Below are 24,303 nucleotides of genomic sequence, written 5' to 3'. Positions count from 1 at the left end.
GTAGGCAGCTCAAGAGCTGCTAGATAGGTTTAAACAAGCACCCCCTCCTCAGGAGTTCTAGAAAAGAAGCACAACTTAACCACTTTAGGGAACTGTTAAGGGTCCCCTCAGACAGAAACAGGGCAAGCATATGTCCACACCCTGTTGGTAAATGAAATGAAACGACTGATAGACTGACAAAGTGATTCTCAGTAGTTTCAGGGCAGGTGAAGAATACCTGGGAATCTGCAGCCAACAGGTACAGCAACTGTTAAAACACAGTGAGTCTTTGAAAAGGTAGGAACCAAGCAGGAACTGACACATGACAGTTATCAGAAACGCAGGAAGGTTTGTGCACATGCAATACATAGTGCTTTTTTACTTTTCAAAGCATTTTACAACAAATGAGTTAAAGTGTAAACTCCATTAAAACAATAAAAAGAAAGTTTTTTCCTCCAAGATTGGTCTCACAATTTAAATAATTCATTAAATTTGCAACACCATTATTAGCTATTTTCTCAGGAATACTTTAACATTTCTTATAAATATAAAAAAATGTATTCTGAATACGAAAAACAGAGTATAAATATAATATTTGCAATGCTGATTTTCAATTGGAGAAAAAAATTCCTTTCTGTCTCAGTACAGTTGCTAGTCTTCCAACTGCAAATATTTAGTTAAAATGAATTCATTTGAATATTGGGATAAATTCCACCATCGGTTGCCACATTTCCTCCAGGGTTCTGCGTTTATTTATTTATTAGATTCCCCTAAATTTTATGCTTAGTTTAAATAGCTTCAGGGCAAAAATACAGTAGGATTGCATTAGTTAAAAATATAACCAGCATCAGCAACATGAAAACATAACAGTAAAACAGCATGAGCATATACATGTAAACATAGTCATCATTTTAACACTCCACTGGGACAACCCATATTACAAAGATAGATTGTGTGCCAAGCCCTGAAGCTTAAGCAGCTGGGGCTCTGGGGAACCACACAAGCCTGAAACTCAGGTTAGAATGGTCATCACAGGCTCCTTAGAGGGATTCAGCATTCCATCCAGGGGAAAATCAACAACTATTAACAGAAGCTGATTTCATTTGGCAAGAAGGTTAAGAGAAAATAAAACTCCACGATTTTTTTCTGTGTTTTCTGGCAGAAGGGGATAGCATTTCTAAACATCAACATACACCCAAAGCTAACAGACACCGTGGAATAGGTCTGGAGTATTTTTAATTTATTGTAAGGAGGTAGGATGAAAAGTGACAAGGAAGGGAATATGAAAGTGTGTGTGTGTGTTTGTGTGTATGTGTGTAACAGTCTACATGACTTCAGTATAAACTTTGAGTATTCAGGCAAATGAAATAGATACATATATATATATCTATATATGTAGATAACTTATAAATTTTTGGAATCTCAGAGATTTTTCCCCTTCTACTTATTGTCGAAATGCTCCCAAAGTGATGGATACAAACTCCATATCTGAGCATATCAGAATCTAGCAGAAGGTCTTTTTGTGAACCCCAATTGCCTTTAGGGTTAAATCCAAACCATTTAGCATAGCATACAAGGCCATTCAAGCTCTAGGCTTTGCCCACCTCTCTGGTTTTCTCTTTTCCCCCTCCTTGCATCACACAGGGGACAGAATTTTACAAATGCTGTTGACTTTGTTCAGAATATCTTTCGTCCCATTCCATTTTCCCCTCTGCCTGATTTTTAGTCATGCCTTGGAACTCTCTTCCTATCCTCTGACATGAGAATTTCTCTGAAATCCCCAAGTCCAGGTTAGATTTCCCCTCTGCATGTTCTCACGGTGTTCTCTTCTCCCAAAGCACTTAGGATATTGCTTTGCAAGTGCATCCATTGCCTACTTCCCTATTGCAGACTATTTTATGATCTTTTCAAAGGCAGAAACTATTCCTTTCATTATGGACCTAGACTCTAGCAAAAGCCATTTATTTGGTCTCCCTATTTCCACTTTTTTTCCCCACACAGCAGTTAGTGAGAATTTTAACAATGTATGTTAAATTATATCATCATCACTCCTCTGTTTCAAAATCTCTAACAGGAAGATACTTGTTGAACTTACCTTACCATAGATGTTGATAAAGCCTTCCAAGATCCAGCCCCTGCCTACCTCTCAGATCTCATTTAACTAATCTACCCTATTCACTTTCTTCTCTGCAAAAACAAAGTCTGTTTCCTGCTTTAGAGTCTTTGCATTCGTTATTCCCTTTGCCTACTAAGCTTTTTACCCTAACCTGCTTGGCTGGCTCTTTCCCTTCATTTTGGTCTCATCTCAAATATCACCTCCTCAGAGAAGCATCTCTAATCACCCTGTCAAGATGTTCTCTATACCCAAGTCACTCCTTATAGTAGTCATCAAAGATGTTCACAATATATTTCTATTTCTTCCTTTTTCTGGGTACATGGTAAGATTGTACTTCCTGGAAACTTTGTGGTTGGGTGGGACCAACATGATGGGGCCCCACCCACTGTGACTAGCATTGACCAATGAGTTGTGAGTCAGGAGTGATGTATGTTTTTTCCTATATAGCATTACTCTGATCCATTTTCTTCATTGCACTTACTGCTTTCTGAGTGAATCTAGTTTCTGTTCTTATATAATTATTTATTAATGGGACAGTGGCAAAGAAAGCAGGCTCTAAAGCTGAATTATCCCTGCTGCTTCTCATATGTATAATCACAGGCAGAGTTTCTGTTTCTGTGAAGTGGGATGCTCTCAATAAGCAGTTCTATTTATTCATGTTTAATTACAATCAAAAGTAGCAGATAAGTGATCCTTTTTTTCACTGGGTTTTAATCCAATCTTAGATAATTTGAAGTATAAGCAAAATTGAATGCCATGTAAACTACCATTTACATGCAAGGTATATGAAATGGGCGATAAAGAAACAGAGAAATGTGAAATTGGTCTCCACATCCTCTTAGAGTCTGCCATAGGAGTCAAGGAAAGCTCTGAATCCCCTCCACAGGGGAAAAGGCATGTCAGCACAAAGCATCATGTATAGTTTCTGAGATTTTATGAATTCCTAAAGCTTACCCATGAATCTCTTGAATCTACAAACACCAGAATAAGAGACCCAATCCTAGATAAATATATATATATATGTTGTTTAAATAAAATGAGTCAAAGAAAATTACAGACATTAATAGTTGAAATGCACACAGGAAGGCAATCTGGAGGAGAATTGTTTCACCATATAGATTTGAATGTTTATGATGGTATATTGTATTTCCCTCTCCAGACTATATCCTCTTTTTAAAGTTGCTGTTAATCTGGTTGTTTATGGTACCACTTAATAGATAGTGTATCAGTCTACAAAGGTTTGGACATGGGTAGTTTAAGGAAAAAAAGAAAGAAAGAAGGAAGGAGAGCCTCAGGGAAGTATCACATTTGTATTTAAATTTATAAGATAAATGTTTGTTTAGAATAAGAAAACAAATGAGTATATTCACTTATGAAGCACAAATAGATAAACCAAACAATACTAAGCAAAGCAAAGAAAATGCAAATAGCATTAAACCTCAGACAGTAGCACCATCCTCTCTCCCTTCCTAGATTCTGCTTTGATCTGTGTGACCACAACATATGTTCAGCTGTAAATAACGTTGAGCTAAAAGACTATAATTCTATATGTAAAGTTGCCATTTTGCTGAATCAGGAGAAGCAATTCCTTATCCCAAAGCGACAATTTATATTTTGCAAGTCTCTTTTTGAATTATGTTTTTCTATTTAGATTTCTAAGTTAATGTAATCTTCTTGAGAATGTCCCATTAGGTCATTGAGTTAATTGTTGAGGAACATAACTCAAAAAAACTAGATCTTTGAAATCAAGTTTAAAATACGTTTAAAAGAGGCAAACATTGCACTCACAATAATTAGTGAAACTTGGAGTTCCTTCCATTACTACTGATGTTTTTGAGGCAATATTGTCCTTGAAGAAATAAGAGATGAGGAGAGGAATGAATATCTGGAATAAAATTTGGTGTATACTATTTAGTTTTATTTAGGCTAATAAAATATTTCCAGATTAGGTCATTTTAAATGTAAAATGTGTTATTTCTTCTCAAAATTTCCTTGCATATTACTATCCTACTTATTTATCTACTTAAATTATTTCCACAAATAATCTAAGTTATAACCTGGAATGATTAAAGGTTATAAAGAGGAAGGACTCTACAAACGCAGAATAAGGATTAATAATGTAAATAAATCTGAGGGTGAGATTGGTATAAAAAAATTCATATCATGAAAAATGATCCATAAATTTGGCTCTAAATTCTAAAAAGCTATTGCAAAGAGAGAAACACGATGCATTTCAGGATTATTCACAAATAGCCATGAAAGTGACTCATACAGAAGAAAAACTAATTTGTACAAGACAGTAAAATTAGTATTGATATTGAAGCAAGAATGAAATAAATTTTTTCCTACAGTTTCTCAGAATGAGATTAAAAAACAAAAGAAAAGGGAGTTAGCAGTTGCCCCACTGCCCACCTCCACAGAGGGAGAAAAAAATTTGTTAGGAAAAAATACAATATAAAGGAATATCTCTGTCGCTCCATGATAACAGGTAGCTGTTAATACAATTCAGTCCAGCTCCAAATAAAGCATGCAGTAGTTGTTACCTTATGAGGATGCTAACCCAAGAATCTTACTTTTTCAAGGAACTGGAAAAGCCAGCTTTTTATAGGAAATCTTTAGATTTTTAAAAGGGCAATATAGTATGTTTACCAAATTAAACATACTGAGATACAGATTCAATATGGGAACTGCCAGTCTTCAACTCTTATTTTAAAGAGTGTAGAAAAAAATCAATAGACTATACCTTCTATTCTTTATTAAGTATTTGGAATCACTGAGTGAGAATAACCTGAAATACAAGTTTTATGTGTTATTGGTTGAGCTCATACTACAGGTTATAAAATTCAGCTGAGCCAAAGTTTGTTTAGTTTTGTTTTCATGGAAAATTAAGTACTAAGAAAAAGAGCCAAAGGCTATACACTGCTGTATGGAAGTTGCCCTCTTCATCGTGGAATTACTTAGAGAGCTGAAAAACAGCCTGGGAACCTTGGAACTCCATTTAATTTGTCTTCTTTTTTCTTCTTGAATACTGAAATCACATAGGATTTTCAAGTTACCTTTAAAAAGATCCCAAGTTTGATTTCATCTTTGATTTCTTCATTGAACCATTTCTTATTTAGTAGCATATTGTTTTGCCTCCATGTGTTTGTGTTTCTTACAGTTTTTTTTCCTATAATTGATTTCTAATCTCATAACTTTGTGGTCAGAAAAGATGCTTGATATGATTTCAATTTTCTTAAATTTACTGAGGCATGGTTTGTGACCCCAGATGTGATCTATCCTGGAGAATGTTCCATGTGCACTTGAGAAGAAAGTGTATTTTTCTGCTTTTGGATCAAATGTCCTATAAATAACAATTAAGTCTATCTGGTCTAGTATGTCATTTAAGGCTTGTGTTTCCTTATTAATTTTCTGTCTGGATGATCTGTCCATTGATGTAAGTTGGGTGTTAAAGTCCCCCACTATTATTTGAAGGCTTCACAATATATTGTTTATGAAACCAGTCTCAACATGGTTTACCACTGTAGTGGTTAAGTCAACTGCTAAATAGGGCACTCTGCAGATAATCAATTAAACATGGTAGGAAGTGGTGATATCACATTCCATATGTATCATCCTAATGTGCAGAGACTCTGCCAGCATTATTGGTTGTGTCTGTGCACCCAAGTATTTTGTTATATCATGAAGACTCTATATATCCAAGGTCAGAACAATTTGGATGGCTAGGAAAGTAGAAAAAGGAAGTCTCTGTTTTTGGAAGGGACTTCAAAGCCAGCCTAAACTCTGCCCCTTCTCTTGAAATTGGGTGTGATTATTATGTGTTCTTAGGAGTAGCTACTTTTGAAAATTAGGTTCTTGGTGAGTTGGAACTCCTATTTTCTACCAACAGAACTCCTTTACTTTTACTTCAGTGAGGATCCTTTTTATCTTTTTTTTTTCAGTTATTATTTCAGCATTACTACTTTAAGAATACTTGGAAAGTAGAAGCAAGTCTATTCTATGCATCTTTAAAATATTGTATCAACTGACATAGTTGTTGAAAGTCTTTAAATAAATAAACAAATTAGGACATGGACTATTTATATTAAAGGAAATAACCCAAAAAATTGTAATGAAAATAATCACTTACACATATCCAATTTATTCTTCTCAATGACCCTGCAGCCTCTCTATTTTCCATGTGAACAAATAGAGGTCTCAAAAGATTAAGTAGCTGCCTTGGTGATAGAAGTATTATTATTAGCCTTGACCTTAATTGATTCTAATCTTTACTCATAACCGCCTAATTCTGTTGACCTGAAGCAAACTGACTGACAGATATTTCTCCAGTGAAGATGGGATTATTCAGGATCAGCAGAAAATTGCAGTTTAGGGTCTGCAACCATGGTGAGCCATGTGCAAGTTCCCACATGGGAACAGGAGAAGAACAATTTTACAGAAAGGAAGAGAAATTTGGGAGGGCTATAGTAAACAAAGAGTCCAAGAATTTTCATTGGCCGAGTCCTTTCCAGGAAAAAAGAAGTGTCTTCATTCTCCTGTTAGGCTTTGCTATCATTGCAGGATAGGAGAGCTCTCCCTTCTGGTCTCTCAACTCTATTTAATTGAGCATTCTATTTATTAATTATTTTTACATTTTCCTCTTTTGATTAAGATCTTTTTTCTAAGAGCATCACTGATCAAGAGTCAGATTTTCTAATTTCAGTGGCTTTTTTGTCCCTCAGTGCCAGGAAGGACCATTTCTGGATATAGTGTCTCAGATTGGATATAGTGTCTCACATTTGAGTAACAAGGAGGGGCAGGAGGGAGAACTCTCAGGCACTCTTTATTTAAAGTCCATTTGTTATCAAGATCATAGACATTGGAGATCATCTGAATCTTTACATCAGCATCAAAGTTGGTGACAAACTTCCAACAGGCTTGGTAACAGCTATCCTGGGAAAGCTGTGTCTTCAGATGTCACTGCCTCAACTCTGAGAAACCTCTACAAATTTTGCCAGTTGGTAATAATAAATGACATTAGGGTGTTCAACTAAACCTGAGGATTGAGGGTTGTAAGCATAGTTAAAGTGTTGTAAAACCAGCCAAACATCACAGGCTTGTTAAAGCACCTGGACTTTAAAATGGGTTCCCAGATGACTATGAAGTTTGAGAGGAGTTCCTCCAGGTAGGGATAATCTTTCCCAAAAGGACTTTGGCCACAGAAAAGGCAATAGTCTGTCTGCAAGGGAAGGCTTCAGTCCAGTGGGAAAGCATACAAACTGTGACTGAAACATATTGATATCCATGAGGTAAAGGAAGTTGTATGAAATCCATCTGCTAGACTTTGAATCGTCCATTAGTCAGTTTAAAATGTCTGAAAGCAGTGCAAACAGGCTTCCCTGGGTTGTACTTCAGACAAGTAGGACAAGGGAAGTAAGCACCTTTTACAACCTTGTTAATGTTTCCCCAACAATATTGAGTCATCATTTTGTCAGTAGACCAAAGTTTAGTGTATGTACTATAGTGAGGAGTGGGGATTTTAGAGTCTCTGGTAGGACTGAGTTATTTCGTTCAAACCAGAGCTTTCTCTTTTTTCCAAAAAAAAAAAAAGTTAAATTTCCAATCTTGTTTTTCCTTTTCTGAGTCCAATTGTTGGGCTTCTATAGCTAGTTTTTCTAAATTATCATTTGGAGAAATGTCCCTTTGGATAATGACAGAGGTTTGGCTGCTGTTGGTCCCTTTTCAGGACAGCATTCCTTGCAGAAATATCAGCAAGGTGATTTCCCTTAATTTCCAGAGAGTCAAGTTTAGCATGCCTCGGAGTCTTAATAATAGCTAAAAAGGCAGGTAAAAGTATTGCATTCAGTAACTCCTGAACATAAGAACCAGTTTTAATTTTATTTCCACTGGAAATAGGGAAGCAACATTGCTTCTACAACATTCCAAAATCATGAGCAACTCTGAAAGCTTGTCTCTAACAGTATTAGTATTTGCAGTTTTGTCCTTGACTAAAGTACAAGCCCATGGAAGAGTGTGTAATTCAGCCTGTTGGGCCAAAGTAGTCAGAGGTAAAGATGCTGCTTAATAACATCAAAAGGAGTTATAATAACATAACCAGCACAATATTTGTCATTGTCACCTTTTAAATAAGAACCATCAGTGAGCCATGAGAAGTCAACGTTACCCAATTGAGTTTCCTGTAGATCATTACAAGGGGTCAGAAGGTTGTCTGTCAACATGACGCCGTCATGAAGGACATTGTTGGTGACAGAAGGGAGACGAGTAGACAGGTTAAAGTTATTATCATGTAAAAGTGTTATGTGAAGGACAGATACCAAAGTCACTTCGTGGGATATGAGGCAGCTAGCTGAGAAGTGTTGAGTGTAAGGAGAATTCAGGAGGACTTCTGCATGAGGTACAAATATGATTAAAGCACATTGTACAATTTTCTCAGGGGCTTTAGCCAAAAGGGCAGTGACTGCAGTGATTCTAAGGCAAGGGAGGTATCCGTGCGCCACAGGGTGCAGCTGTTGGCTGTAATACCCTATGGGTAGATGGTCGTCCCCAGGTTTTTGAGTGAGTATCCCAAAGTTATTCCCTTTTTTTGTCATATACAAAAGTGTAAAAGGGAATCTGATAATTGGGATGCCCAAAGGCAGGTGGGTTCATCAAAATCTCCTTTAGGGCCTGAAAGGCTGTATCATCTAGGTCTTCCCACAAAACTGAGTCAGATTGTTATTGTTGAGAAAAACATAAGAAATTTGGCCTTAAAAGAAATTTGGAATCCAATTTCAGCAATAACCAACTGGCCTGAGAAAACCTCGCAGTAGCCCTTAGTTTTGGGTTTGGGGAAATATAGGACACCATGAAGTGTATCTGGATCTAGCTGTAGGCTTTGTTCTGATATTGGATGACTAAAGTATTGAGCCAGGGTTTGGGCAAGCTACAGTTTTTCTTTGGCAACCTTAAGTCCCTTTAAGGCTAAAAACTTTATTACGTGGTTGTTGCCTTCCTGTGAAGAGGCTTGAGAAAGAGGGCAAAGAAGCAAACCATCCACATATTTCAACAAAGTAAAACCCTTAGAGAACTTTATATCATTCACATCAGCCTTCAGGATTCACAGAATATAAGAAGGACTCTCAATATAACCCTGAGACATTACTGTCCAGGTGAATTGTTTTTCTTCTCTAGTGAAGGCAAAAAGGTATTGGCTATCTTCATCAACTGGGATACTAAAGAATGCACTGCATATATCAGTTACAGTGAAGAATTTCTTTCTGGTGGGAATGATTGTTAGTAACGTATGAGGGTTAGGAACAACGTGTTGAAGGCTAACAGTGTTGTTTACTGCTCAGAGGTCCTGAGAAAACCTCCACCTTTGGCCCTTTGCTTTTCTCACTGGTAAAATGGAGTGTTACAGGGGCTAGTACAAGGGATAATGAGCCTGTATTCTATTATGGGCTTTGTGCCTTGAAGATTTTCCTATAGGGTATTGATTAATTTGGGGAAGAGATTTTGAGGATTCTGTTTAAATTTTGATGGGAGATGCACTGTGAATTTTGCAAACAGTTGGAGATTTCGCCCTAAAGGAAAACAGTAACTGATTCAATAGGGACAAATGATCAACATTTCCAGAATCTGCTCTACTACCATCAGAGATGTAACCAATAAAAGATGTCAAAGGGTCACTTAATTTACCTGGTTGGTTCTTTGATGACACTGTCAATTTTGAGAATTATTTTCCCCTTTTGGGAGAAAGAATTTCTGGCATAATTCTCTAAGAAATGTCAGGCTAATAAATGGATAGGAAGTAGAGGAACTAAGAAGAAAAGGGTGTGTATCTCTCAAAAGGCCTAAACAAAAGGGTATATGTTCAGAGATAGGAACCTCTCGAGGTTCATTATATATCCCCACTGTTTGAACTGTTTTGGTGCTCCAAGGCAGGGGCTGTTTTATGGTGGTGGGGTTGAGCACTGAGAGTTGGTATCAGTTAGGACTGGAAGAGATTCATCCCCTAGCTTGAGAAATGATTCTCCAAGCTGATTAAGAGGGAAGATTGGGAAGAAACCCTCTAGTTCCTTAGAACCCCACCATTGAAAATTGGGGGGCATTGGAAAAGCTGGTCAGAGGGCTAAAGGCATCTACAGCACTTAAGTTTGTAACAGTCTCCTTTCTAATGCCCTGGTTCTTTGCAATGATAGCAAAAACTAAGAGGGTTTTGGTTTCATTTTGGAGCCTTCATTTGTTGGAGTTGAAGATTAAGAATTTCAATGGTCGTCCTTTGAGGTGATTCATATAGAATACAAGAAAGCTGGCTTGTCAGATTAACTACATCTGCAGTGGACATAGTTTCACATTTCATCCTGGTCTTTTTTACTAAAAAGAAAAGATCTCAGTTCAGCCCATTAATAAACATAGAGTTAAAAGCTACTCGAGTTAACATCTGAAGGAAGACCAGAATTTTCTTTAAAAACAATCTGAAGTCAATTGTAATTTTTTTGAACAGGATTGTCAGATTTTTGTGTGCAAGTCTGAATTTTGTTCCACTCAGCGGGCTTTGGAAAATCCCTAGTAATTGCTCAATAAAGTTGCCTAGCAATTTTCTGAGCCTGACACATAATAAGATAGCAGGTTGGTCTCCTGGTTATAATCCCAGGCATCTTTCAGAACTTTCTCAATTAGCAGTTTTCACCAAATGCTGGGCCTGGCCTTCACTGATGAGCATATGAACTAGCTGAAATAAGTCAGAGAAACCACGTTGGTGAGCTCGAAGGAGTATATTAAATTCCTCAGCAAAAGTGTAAGGATCTTTGGTTATTTGGGAAATTCTTTGACTACACCTCACAGATCAGCTTTAGTCCAAGGAGTATAAGATATTAAAGATTTAGCCTCCGGATGCTCAGAAGGCTTTTTTTAAAGAAACATGTTCTGACAAGTTCAGAGGAAAAGGGAGTGGGAGAGTTTCAGAGAAAAAAGGGAAGTCTGGCCAGAGAATTAGTAGGGGGCGATTAAGAGTACAGTGGAGGCATAGGCAGCAGAGAAAGGAAGGAGGGAGGTGGCCCCAGAAGTGGAACCGGAGACAGAGAAGACACGGAAGAAGAGCCTGAGGCTTTGAGAGCCACTTTATCTCTCATAAATCATTTGTTTTCCTCAGTTAATCTTAAAATCTTATTTTGCAGAGAGGCAATTTTAGACTCCTGATAATGTTGGGAAGCCTCAAAATACCAATTGAAATAAGCACTGCACTCAGTTCTGGAAATTTTTGAGCTATTGTAGCCTAATTTGGTTTTAAGGAAATTAAATTGGGAGATTTCACAAATTCTCCATAACGGCCATTGATATTCTAAATTGCCTTTGGTCAGGTTGGTCCATTTAGTTACAAATGCTTGTAAACAGAAAATTGGCCAGAGACCCAGTGGGGGAGGGGCGAGGCGGCTCAAAATACTTAGGTAACTGGGATCTCATTTATTAGAGGTTTTTCCTCTAGAGTAAAGAACAATATTCAAACAACATAAACAGCTTACAGCACAAATGGTTCAGTTCAGACAGCTTGCAAGACAATCCCAGCCAATTCAAGGAAACAGCTTAAAGGAACCAGGCCAAAGGCTTTTTCAACCAGTTTCCAGAGAATAGTCCTTTCAAAAGAATAGGCCAACGGCTGTAAAACCTGACACTGTTGCCCTATTTTCAAAGGAATGGGTCGAAGGCTAGGCAGCTTTAGGAGAAGCAGCCAGTGTTCTGAAGGGAATAGGCCAAGCTAGCCAGTTTTAGTGAAACCGTCCGATATCAAAATCAGACCTAAGTGCCAAACAAGTCCTCGCATACAGAACAAGCCTTCCCCAGAAAGATGAAACCTTTGGATAGACTCTGAATAAAGCCTGGAGAGCTTTAGGTGGAAAGAGGATGTGAGTTTGGATCCAAGAGAAAGTCTTGCCTTTAAACTCCAGCGACAGCAGGAAAAGCCGCGAGCAACAGTAGACTCTGTTGTGGGTCCTGCACCCGTGTGTTCACCAGCCCTGGAGCCGTCAGGATTCTTCTCTGGTCCCCGTGTGTGTCGCCAAAAGTTGACCTGAAGCAAATTGACTGCCACATATTTCTCCAGCAAAGATGGGTGTACTTGGGATCAGCAAAAAATGGCAATTAAGAGTCTGCGCCATCGTGAGCTATGTGCAAGTTCCCTCACAGCAAGGAAAAAGCAATGCTTTTATAGAGAGGAAAAGGAAGATGGGAGCCCTCTAGTAAACAGTGAGTCCATGGATTTTCGTAGGCAGAGTTCTTGCCAGAAAAGAAGAGCCTGTTTTTCTTCCTCTTGGGCTCTGCTACAGCTGCAAGGTGTGAGATACCCCCTTCTGCTCTCCCAACTCGAGTATACTTAATTGAGGTTTCTGTTTATTGATATTTTTACACTTCCTACCAAATCAGCTTATTAAGTAATGAGAAACTCACCTGGACTTGCTTCAATTTTATGATGATGTAGAATAATTGCTTTTATAGATATAATGTAAATTAATTGTTGGCTATAGCTACATGAGATACACAATAAGTTTGTTGCATTAAAACTATGGTCTAGAAAAATGTATGTTAAAATATTTATTTTACAACAGTATTTGGAGATTCTGGTTAGTATAGCTCACAATATTAGATATTAATACAAATTTAATGTACTGCTGATTACAGTCATATTTTTCAATTGTTCTACTGTAAAAACATCTATATCCCCAACACTTATTTTTCCTTATTCTTGTTTATGCTTACCTACAAAATTTAGCCTATATTTTTAGTCATCAGGTTTTGAGTGTTAGTATGATCAGGGCACTATATGAATTATTAATTGATACATTGATTTTGACTGCATAGTGCCTCATTAAATTCTTTTGTGTCTGTTCTGATTCTAAAATTGAAATCTTATGTCCTGAATAATTTTTTTTTAATTATCTGGGGGTTTTGTTTTTCAACATTTTTGGAATTATTTTTCAAAGATTTTGTTAATCAGAGTTTACTTCTTATTTTTTGGTTATTTACCTGTTACCAGTGTGAAAGAAATTATCTAAAGAGATGTCAAAAGATCAACGAACGTCTAAGCATTTAGAGTATAATGTGAAATCTATTTTCTGTCCTATAGAGAAAATCCCTTCCAGGATCCCATTGTTAAGATACTAATTAAAATCACAACAGAATATCACATATTATCTTATTGCTCTTTCTTTTTTTTCCTTATATTCATGACACTTTCAGGAATTCTGTGGGAAGCAAGAAACATTTTCTCTAATTATTAAAGTTTCTAAAACAAATTTGAAATACTAGAGAGTATTGCAGCTATTAAACAACTAAAGTAAAAATATATTCTCTCTAGCATCATTATAATGCCTGAAGAAAGAAAAAAATTTAAAAATATTATCAAGTAAAATCATAATTCCTCTCTTGTCTTCCCCCCTCTGTCTCTCTCTCTCATTTCAATTTAAGAGATTCGTTCTCCTGCTGGTTGTAATGGGAATGAATTTCAATGTCACCCTGATGGAAATTGCATTCCTGATGTGTGGCGCTGTGATGGGGAAAAAGATTGTGAAGATGGTAGTGATGAAAAAGGCTGCAATGGTACCTTACGATTGTGTGATCACAGAACCAAATTTTCCTGTCGGAGTACAGGTAAGCAGAACACTGGGTTCAACTTCTACCTTGGGTTTGCTTCCTTGATGTAGGTTCCTTTTGGGCCCTTCTCAATCCATATCTTTCCTTTATAAAAAGTACCCTGTGTTTCTAGTAGGTTTGCTCACATTGTATACATGACAGTAGTAGTAGCTAACATTTATTAAGAGGTGTCTGTGGACTTGGCACACTTCTAAGGATGTTCTCTGCGTGAACACACTTTTCATCATGCTAATTCACAATGAGAAAACTGAGGCCCAGAGAAGTTTTTAATTTGCTGAAGTCAAAAAGTCCAAAGAAGTTTTAACTTGCTGGCTCACAGAGCCAGCCTGGAAGAACTGAGATTTGAAACCAGGCAATCTGGATTCAGAGTCTGGAATTTCACAGTCCAGAGAGATGTGTGCTAAACCCACATACAGCATTCCCCTTTTCATAGATAAATCCTCACTATAAAATTTAATGATGATGACTAGAAAGGAAAGGTAGAATTATATGCATTTATCTTCAACTAGTTTTCTAAATTTTATTGTGCTGTTGCTAGACTCCATTAGAATGAAAGTGATGACTGTCATTCAAAACTTTGATTTGTTTTGAGTCACTGAGGCGTTTAATTTTTATATGTTATTCTGTTATTATGACGTGTCCATTTTGTTTTTCTCCATACAGTATGTGCTACCTAACATGAAAAACTAATGTATTTACTTCCTTCTCTATACTAGATGATAGCTGAAGTTTAGGGAATTAACTGTTGTGGTATAATTTGTGAAATGATTGGTGTCATTATCCAAATAACCCATGGAAAAAACTTTCTTTAGATTTTAGGATATATTCTTGAATCATCCCTGGGAGTTGTTTTTAATGTGAAATTGCTTTTGAATTGCTTAATCATGAGTTCTTTGTGATTCATTTGGCCCTTTATTAAGTATTTCAAGCAAAAGGTAGACATGAAAAGTTGTTATAGCTGTGAGTAAGCAGACACTCTAGAAACCACATGGCCCACACGCATTTAAAGGTATAAAAAGGAATTGTGTTTCTTAAACACACCTCCTGGATATAATTAAGCATCCAAATAAGAGATAAAGAAATAAATATAAGCTAACATGGACATAAATAAATACTCCTGAGGCCTACTCCTAGTGAGGGAGTTGTATTTTCTTTTTTTTCTTTCTAAATTTATTTATTTATTTTATTGGCTGTGTTGGGTCTTTTTTTGCTGTGCGTGGGCTTTCTTTAGCTGCAGTGAGTGGGGGCTACTCTTCGTTGTGGTGCGGGCTCCTCATTGCGGTGCGGGCTCCTCATTGCCATGGCTTCTCTTGTTGCGGAACATGGGCTCTAGGTGCGTGGGCTTCAGTAACTGCAGCACATGGGCTCAATAATTGTGGCTCACGGGCTCTAAAGCGCAGGCTCAGTAGTTGTGTTGCACGGGCTTAGTTGCTCCATTGCATGTGGCATCTTCCTGGAGCAGGGATGGAACCCGTTTCCCCTGCATTGGCAGGCGGATTCTTAACCACTAGGAAGCCACCTAGGAAGCCCGAGGGAGTTGTATTTTCAAACGATATTTGTCCAATAATATTTTTAACAGTCAGGTGACTTTTCAATTATTACATAAAGATTCTTAGTTTGGGGGTTATTGGCTAAAGGAATGTGGTTTTGAGTTTAGAAATTATCTTTTTGGAACATTGTATATTAATTGAAAATTAATAGATGAATAACTTGTTCAGTGAATGAATGATTAACTTTTTAAGAAAGTTCTTATTTAACAAGCTAATTCTGATGCCAAAGAGCCAATTATTTTACTCAGGCTAACATTATACTAAGTATATATAGTGCATATTTTTTCTCATGTTGCTTCTGGCATTTGCTTGATTGAACTAATGCTGAAATATATCACATAACAATCTTTAACAGGTATATGACTAAGGAACTGACAAGGCTATAGGAAAACAAAATATAAATATAAATTTACTTGGAAAATCCTGAGCTAAAACTAACTGATTATGCTATCAAGATTTAGCAAATTTAGAGGTGAAACATAAAATCAGGCTGAAATTTCCTGATAAAGAAAGAAATTATAAATGCCTTCATAATAAAGTAATTTCAAAAAGCTGTATGTTAGTAAAAACTGGCTTGAACTGTCTATGACAGAAAATATGGAGAGAAACATATAAATAATAAAGAGGGTTAAGTAAAGTTAAAAGAAAATTTCAAGTGATTGCGATTTATCTTGTATGTGTGTATTGATATTTCACAATGAACTCTTACAAAACAGCTTTTTCTGAATATGACTCAACTTAAATCTGAATCATGATGAGGATGGCTGATGTAGGGAGGAAAAAACCTTTACCTCTATCCACACAGAGGGGACAAGACAAAGGCAAAGGACTTTGAGTTTATAGGGATGGCAGATTGTGGAAAGGTAAATATATGGAAAAACTAATGGAAGATAAAGGCTAGTTAATAACATTTTGTAGGTCCATTTAGATACTGATTTTCCATCATCTTCATGGCCTTAAAACTTCCCTGGGAAAGTGTTTTGTGGCAGTTTTCATTTCTTAAAAGTTTATGCTTTTAGTCAGATAGAAGCTATAGGGAGACTTCTTTCCGCATCTGTTGAATCTCAGATGTTTCAACTCAAAATAATCCTTATGATAAAGTAGCATATTTTGGGGGTAATGTATTTTGATCCCACACAGTGGATATCCTTGGAGAATTGGATCTGAGAGAGATTTTTATGTGTGTTGACTTGGGATTTGAGTTATCCACTTAATAATGTTGTTAAGATGTTTGTATCAAATGGTCATCATGTAAACCAAAATTTAAAATTAAAAAGCAGAACTGCAGTAAAACTCATGTTGCATGGTAAAGGGGAAATGTGGTATAGCATGGTGGCTATAATTGGTAACACTGGATTGTATAACTGAAATTTGCTAAAAATGGAACTTAAGTGTTCACACAGTAAGTGAATGGATGAATAAATAAATAAATATCAGGGGAATGTGAAAACTAGTAATTTAACCATTGGTCTGCTTCTAATTTAATCTGTGGCTTAAATATAGCAAACCAAAATGTATTAAACTACTCGAGGGGTAATAATTCACAATATATGACTGTTTATGAACCTTGCAGATATTAATGTGAACCACAAATGTACACATTGGATTAAAATATGTACATATCTATAATCTTTGTGATATTTTTCAGTTAGAGTCTCAGCTTTACAAGCTAAAAGACCTTTAAACTATTCAAGATGTTGAATTCAGAGTTCATATTTATTTTTAAAAAATTCTGAATGCTAGCTTGAGCATTTAAAAGTTTTCAGGGCAATCAATTTATATTTGTTGGTTACAATGGCTTTTATACATAAATTGCTATCTGTTAGTATAAAAATGCAGGCACATTCATGCTTCTTTATTCCAGTAAAGAAGAGATAGCTAAATCAAGTTAAAGTACGATACAACCATTATCATCTCAGAGTTTCTAATCTCAAAGGACTTGTCTTTGACCAAGAACTATACTCTTCCACATCTTGTCTCTCACATATCAGACCAACAAATTGCAGGTAGAATTAACCCTTGAACAACAGCGGTTTGAATTACATCCACTTATATGCAAAGTTTTTTAAATAAATATATTGGAAACTTTTTTTGGAGATTTGCAACGATTTGAAAAAATTCACAGAGGAACCACATAGCCTAGGAATATTGAAAAAATTAAGAAAAAGGTATATCATGAGTGCATGATGTAATATATATAATAAATATATGTAAATACTTGTCTATTTTATCCATCACTACCATAAAATCTACACAAATCTATTATAAAAAGTTCAAATTTATTAAAACTTACAAACCAGACATAGTACCGTTTGCAGTCAACAGAAGTCTAAACAAATGTAAAGATACAGTATTAAATCCTAACTGCAAAAAATTAGCTGTAGTACATGTTATAATAATTTTGTAGCTACCTCCTCTTGCTATTTCGGTGAGCTCAAGTGTTGCTAGTATCTGCTTAAAATGCCACATGACATTAATCATCTCCACATGAGCAGTTTGTCCATCCAGTAAATTGCATATCATAAGAAAAAGTCATCTCTTTTGGTGCTTGTGTATTTTTCATCATGTTTAGTGCAATGCCATAAACCTTGAATAACACCATGGGACCCATATGAAGTGCTGCTGTGGATGCTGGAAGTGCTCCCAAGAGGGAGAGAAAAGCCATGACATTACAAGAAAAAGTTGAATTGCTTGATATGTACTGTAGATTGAGGTCTGGAGCCACGGTTGCCCACCATTTCAAGATAATGAATCCAGCATAAGGGCTACTGTTAAAAAAAAAAAAAAAAAAAAAAGGAAAGGAAATTTGTGAAGCCATTACTGCAGCTACATCAGCAGGTGTGAAAACCTTGCACTTTCTCTGAAATACCTTTTTTATCATGTATTGAAAATGCAGCTTTTATGTGAGTGCAACATTGCTATAAAAAGGGCATACCTAAAGACACTAATATGATTTGAGAAAAAGTGGTCATTATATGACAACTTAAAGCAAAAGAAAAGTGAAGGATCTAAAGGTGGAGAATGTAATGCCAGCAAAGGATAGTTTGATAATTTGAGAAAGAGGCTTGGGTTTAAAAAATGTCAAGATAACGGAAGAAACAGCTTCTGCCAAGCAAGAGGCAGCAGATGAGTTCCAGATGCCATTAAGAAAAATCACTGAGGAGAAAGGATATCTGCCTGAACAGGTTTTTAATGCAGACAAAAGTGTCCTACTCTGAAAAAAAATTCCACAAAGGACATTTATTAGTAAGGAAGAGAAGAGAGCACCAGGATTTAAATCAGAAAGGGACAGGCCAACTTTATTGGCAGCAGGGCTTATGATCAGGACTGCCCTCACCTATAAAGCTGCTAACCCCTGAACCTTGAGGGGAAAAATAAATACCAGCTGTCAATCTTCTGATTGTATAACAAGAAGGCCTGGGCAATGAGAACCCCTTTCCTGGACTGGTTTCATCAGTGCTTTGCCTCTGAAGTCAGGAAGTACCTTGCCAGTAAGGGACTGACTTTTAAAGTTCTTTTGATATTGGACAGTGTCCTCTGGCCACCCAGAACTCCATGAATTCAACACCGAATGTGTCAAGGTGGTTTATTTACCCCCAAACAATGTCTCTAACTTAGCACCTAGATCAGCAAGTCATAAGGACCCTTAAGGCTCATTACACACAGTACTCTGTGGAGAGGGTTGTTAGTGTTATGGAAGAGAACCCCAATAGAGAGAACATCATGAAAGTCTGGAGGGATTACGCCATTGAAGATGCCATAGTTATTAAAGAAAAGGCTGTGAAAGCCATCAAACGCGAAACATTAAATTCCTGTTGGAGAAACTGTGTCCAGATGTTGTGTGTGACTTCACAGGATTTACGAGTGAGCCAATCAAGGAAATTATGAAAGAGATTGTAGATACGGCGGAGAAGGTTGGGTATGAGGGAGTGAAGGGTTTTAAGGTATAGATCTTGGAGTAATTCAAGAACTAATAGACACCATACCAGAGGAATTAACAAAATACAACTGGATGGAGATGAATGTTTCTGAACTAGTGCCAGATGATAAGGAAGAAGAATTAGAAGAAGCAGTGCCAGAAAACAAACTAACATTAGACAATTTAGCAGAAGGGTTACAATTTTTCGAGATGCTTTTGACTTCTTTCATGGCATGAACGGTTCTATGATATAGGCCCTAAAACTAAAGCAAATGATAGACGAAAAATTAGTACCATATAGAAACATTTTTAGAGAATTGAAAGAGCATAAAAGTCAGAGAGAAATTATAGTGTATTTCTGTAAAGTTACACCAAGTGTGCCTGCCTCTCTTTTCTCCAATACCACCTCCTCTACCTCTTCCACCTCTGCCACCGCTGAGACAGCAAGACCAACTCCTACTCTTCCTCCTCCTCCTTAGCCTACTCAACATGAAGGTGGCAAGGATGAAGACTTTTATGGTGATCTATTTCCACTTAATAAATTATAAATAAGCATCATGTCCTACTCTCAATAAACTTATCTGCTGTGTATGTGTGTGAGTGTCTGTGTAAAAATCGAGTAACTGTACGACAAGAACTGTATGAGAAGTTTTTGTGTCATCATCAGTATCATCACCTCAGCGTTCATCAGGTAGAACATCATGGGCACGACTTGTATTGAAGTGGATAGCCTATCCCAACATATGCTTAAAGTGAGTGATATGTAATATAAAATTAATAATGTGTTAGTTTTCCTAGTGTCTTATAACTTTGCTTTCAAAGAATCACATTACTATACAGTATGCCTCTTTCACAATTGGAGAAAGCGTGTATTAGTCTATTATCAGAGGTAAGTGTTTTTTTTTTTAATGTAATGATGTTTGTAACACTGAAATCTGAATATGACTGTAATACTATATGCCATAAAAAATGTATAACAATTCATCCATTGGTGGATACCTGGGCTACCGCGAAGCAATCATATTGCTGCTGCTTCATTATCAATGCATGAATTGTTATACCTGTAAATAAATATGAATCTTATTCACATTATCTTTTTCATTTTTGATGTCTAGTGTTAGTGATACATATAAAATCTACAGTATTTTGTGTCATATAAGACAATATTGGGGACTTCCTAGGTGGCACAGTGGTTAAGAATCTGCCTGCCAATGCAGGGGGCATGGGTTTGAGCCCTGGTCCAAGAAGATACCACATGCCACGGAGCAACAAGCCAGTGTGACACAACTATTGAGCCTGCGCTTTAGAGCCCATGAGCCACAGCTGTTGAGCCTGTGTGCTGCAACTGCTGAAGCCCACATGTCTAGAGCCCATGCTCCACACAAGAGAAGCCAAAGCAATGAGGAGCCCATGCACCACAACGAAGAGTAGCCCCTGCTCACCGCAACTAGACAAAGCCCGTGTGCAGCAACGAAGACCCAACACAGCCAATAAATAAATAAATAAATAAATTTATTTTTTAAAAAAGACAATATTGGTATAGGCACTGACAGTTGATTTGTCTTGTGAACAGACAATATAATCTTATGATATTGATAAGATATAGTACTGTAAATGCATTGTCTCTTCCCAATAATTTTCCTTAATAACATTTTCCTTTATCTAGCCTACTTTATAGTAAGAATATAGTATATATGTATATATGATACACATATCATGCAAAATATATGTTAAGGCTTCCAGTCAACAGTAGGTGATTAGTAGTTAACTTTGGGGGGAGTCAAAAGTTATATTTGGATTTTCAACTGTGCCCTTAACCCCCATGTTGTTTGCGGATCAACTATATATTATAGTCAGGGAATCAGGGGAGGAAATTCAGGTGCTTCTCTCATGGAAAAGAAATGCCACTCTTCAGAATGAAAAAATGAAACTTTGACATTATACATTGATGGCAAGATTATAAGGAAAATAGGGCCCCCAGCTGTTAGTAGAAAGGTAAATTAGATCCAGCCTTCCCACTTCTAGAAATTCATGTAAAGAACAGCAGGAGTATATAAGAATATATACACAAGATTTTTAATGCAATATTTTGATTTAATAGCAAAAAACTAGAAATAATGCATTGCCCATCAATAAGGGAAATAATAATTACAGTGCATTCACACAATGAACTATTGAATGTTATTAAGAAGGAGTAAGAAAAAAATTTTTAAGGTGGAATTTTAGGTTAACGCTTTGAATTTTCACTACTGCTAAAAGCAGATAGAGGTGATAATAAAATACAATAGGAAAAATGAGAGAGATATAGCTCTATTAACAAACAGTATATATCCCTGATGAACTGAAATAAAGCAGAATAACAAATGGTGATCAGCGTTGAAGCTGGATGCCTGACTAGGTTCAGTATGGAGGCCAAAAGAGATGAACAGGTGTTCAGGTCTTAGGTTTAATGGGAAAGAACGCTGTCCCACCTGAAGTTGGGGACTGGAGCCAGGCTCATGGCTAGAAACCAAAAACTGGAGTAAGATTCCTTTGGTTCAGAAAGGATAATAAAACAAACACACAAAAATATTAATGCTAGTTGCTGTCTAGAATAGTTACTTAAATGAAGTTGTGTGCAGTTAAGCCAAGCCTCTGACTAGCTTAAAAACTGAATCCAGTAAAAATATAACATCTTGTTGGGGTAGAATCTCCCCCAAACCAAATATAAGATGCATTTCTTAACCAACAGGGCTGGCAGTAATGGGCTGGACTGAAGTGGAAGCAGCAATACCTGTACACAGTGATGGGTAAACACATAAAGTCAGAGAGAAAATTGAAAACTGCTGTCCAAGATGAGATCACAAACCAAAATTCTAAAATACATGAATAAACTCTAATAAAACCAGCCATCAAAAATCAACCATTACAAAGTGAATTTACTCAAGAATAAATGAAAATGAGATGCAAGCGTAAAAAAAGAGTTTAAAATAAATATGTTTGAGATCCTCAAAGAAAAAAAAATGGAAAAAAAATCCCTAAAATGAACAAGAACATATATGAATTTATATATGATATATAGATACAATATATAAATATAGATATGATGAACAGAATAATTGTAACAGGAAAAGGTGGAGAATGACACCTGTTTAGATTTGAGAAGAAAATATATCAAAATGGAATTTTAAATAAACTCTAGAGTGGACACAGAGAAAGTGAACTGAAAAATAATAGTATATGGTTCACCCAGAAAGCGTCACAGAAAAAAAGAAAATAAAAGAATGAGCAGTCAAGATACATGGTTGTAAGGCTACCAAAGATACTCAGAGAAATTCCATGAAAGAATTTAGGTACTAAAAGTAAACAATCAAACAAACATACAGTAGAATAGCAAACATATAGTAGAATAGTTTTCTCTGAATTGAAGAACTTAATTCCTCTTAAAGAAGTATTTTCAGACTTCTGAGTAGAATTAATTAAATTAACCCAAACCTTTATAAGTCATTTTGAAATTGCACATCATCAGGTACCAAAACTACAAGAAAGAAAATCCGATTATCTAAGAGGTCATTAAGAAATGCCACAGGATAATAGAGTAGTAGGAAGCTAAGGGAAAAACACGTAGTCTAATGTTCTATACCTAGCTAAAATATTGTTGCAGATAATTTAGATGTACAAAGTATAAGTCATTTTTTCACTAAAGAGTCACTAAGGAAATTAATAGAGCAACAAGAAAATAGGATTTAGTGAGAGAATGAGTGAGATAAGTTTAGGGGTCAGAGTAAAACATTGATGAGACTTAGAAAAACATATTTAATGATAAAAAGGCAATTTTCAATAAAAATTTTGCAGTCTTAAATATCTTATGTTAAATAACATACTATCAAACTTTATACCACAAATACTACAGAAACCGCAATCTGAAAATCATATTAGGAGCAAGAAATTTTATTCACTTATTTTACTCTGAAAAATTAAGTAGAAGAAAGCTAAGCCAGAATATAGAAGATCTGAAGAATTCATGTTGAGATCAAATTAATAAAAATGTAACTCTATTCTTAGAAGGCAAAAAATAAACCTTCTTTCATGAGGCTCATGAAATATTTTTAAATGAACATTTATCGTCACAAACAACTTCAATAAATTCTAAGAAATAGAAATAATGCAGGCAAATTATTTGACCATCATATAATAAGCCTATAATTATGAAGAGTAAACCACTTTTCTCCTTGGAAATTTAATAATAAAACATTTTCTATCTTAATTCTAGATGGAATCAAACTAAACTTGTAGAACTTTTACAAAATATACCTATTTATCAGAACATATGGAATATAAATAAAGCATTGCTCAAGGGAAAGATTCATAACTTTGTAAATTTATATGCAGTGTCCCCAAACTCTCAATGTGTTTTTAAGCTTTAGCAATTTCAGAAGTATAAATGCTGTAAAATTACAAAAGACGTCACTTGAAACTTTATTTTTAACATATATTTAGTTTATGAATCCTGAATAATAAATTTTTGTTTGTTTACAGTAGTTTGCCCTCTTTACTTACAGGGACTGAACGAAAAATGTATTTTAAATGTTATATTCAAAATTGATAGAATTATATGTAGCTAAAACTCAATTTACAAAATTGTAAGAAATTTACATAAACTTTTAAACAATTTTTATATTTGTAGCATTTATATTTCTAAAATTATTAAAGGTTAAAGCTATTCTGAGACTTTGGGGACACCTGTATTTACACTAAGTAATTAAAAAAAAAAAAAAAAACAGTTTTTTAACAATATATGCCAGACACAGTATTTACCAGCTCCTTATGCTTTCTTGTATTTCTCAACTCTCTTGCAGTTTGATTGGGGCAAATAACGAGTTCTAGCTAATGGACTGTGAGCAGAAGGGACTATATCATTTCCATGCAAAGCAGTTAAGCTATAGGGAGCATCTCCTCCATTTTTTTACCCCTGACTCAATGGGTGTAGAGGGCACACACAGAAGATGGAGGAAGGCAAATTTTCCTTCCATGATTTTATGTGAACAACCAATTAACCTTTACTAAGTTAGACCAGTAGATTTTAGGGTTTGTTACTATAGCATAGCTTATCCTGACTAATGCAACATCAA

At 35.9% G+C, this 24,303-nt stretch overlaps 1 protein-coding gene across 1 annotated transcript in view; it reads left to right on the top strand.

Moving 5' to 3' along the window:
- LRP1B (LDL receptor related protein 1B) overlaps positions 1-24,303 on the top strand; it is a 1,778,947-nt gene that overhangs the window by 1,119,881 nt on the left and 634,763 nt on the right. Inside the window, exon 21 of the mRNA XM_057745031.1 lies at positions 13,538-13,720. Coding sequence (XP_057601014.1) covers positions 13,538-13,720 — 183 coding nt within the window. The remainder of the gene's footprint in view (positions 1-13,537; positions 13,721-24,303) is intronic.

This window comes from Hippopotamus amphibius, chromosome 8 (genome assembly GCF_030028045.1).
Source record: "Hippopotamus amphibius kiboko isolate mHipAmp2 chromosome 8, mHipAmp2.hap2, whole genome shotgun sequence".
In the NCBI taxonomy this organism is placed as follows: domain Eukaryota; kingdom Metazoa; phylum Chordata; class Mammalia; order Artiodactyla; family Hippopotamidae; genus Hippopotamus; species Hippopotamus amphibius.
The sequence above is the reverse complement of the archived record's forward strand: the minus strand, read 5'-3'. Positions and strand labels throughout refer to the sequence as shown.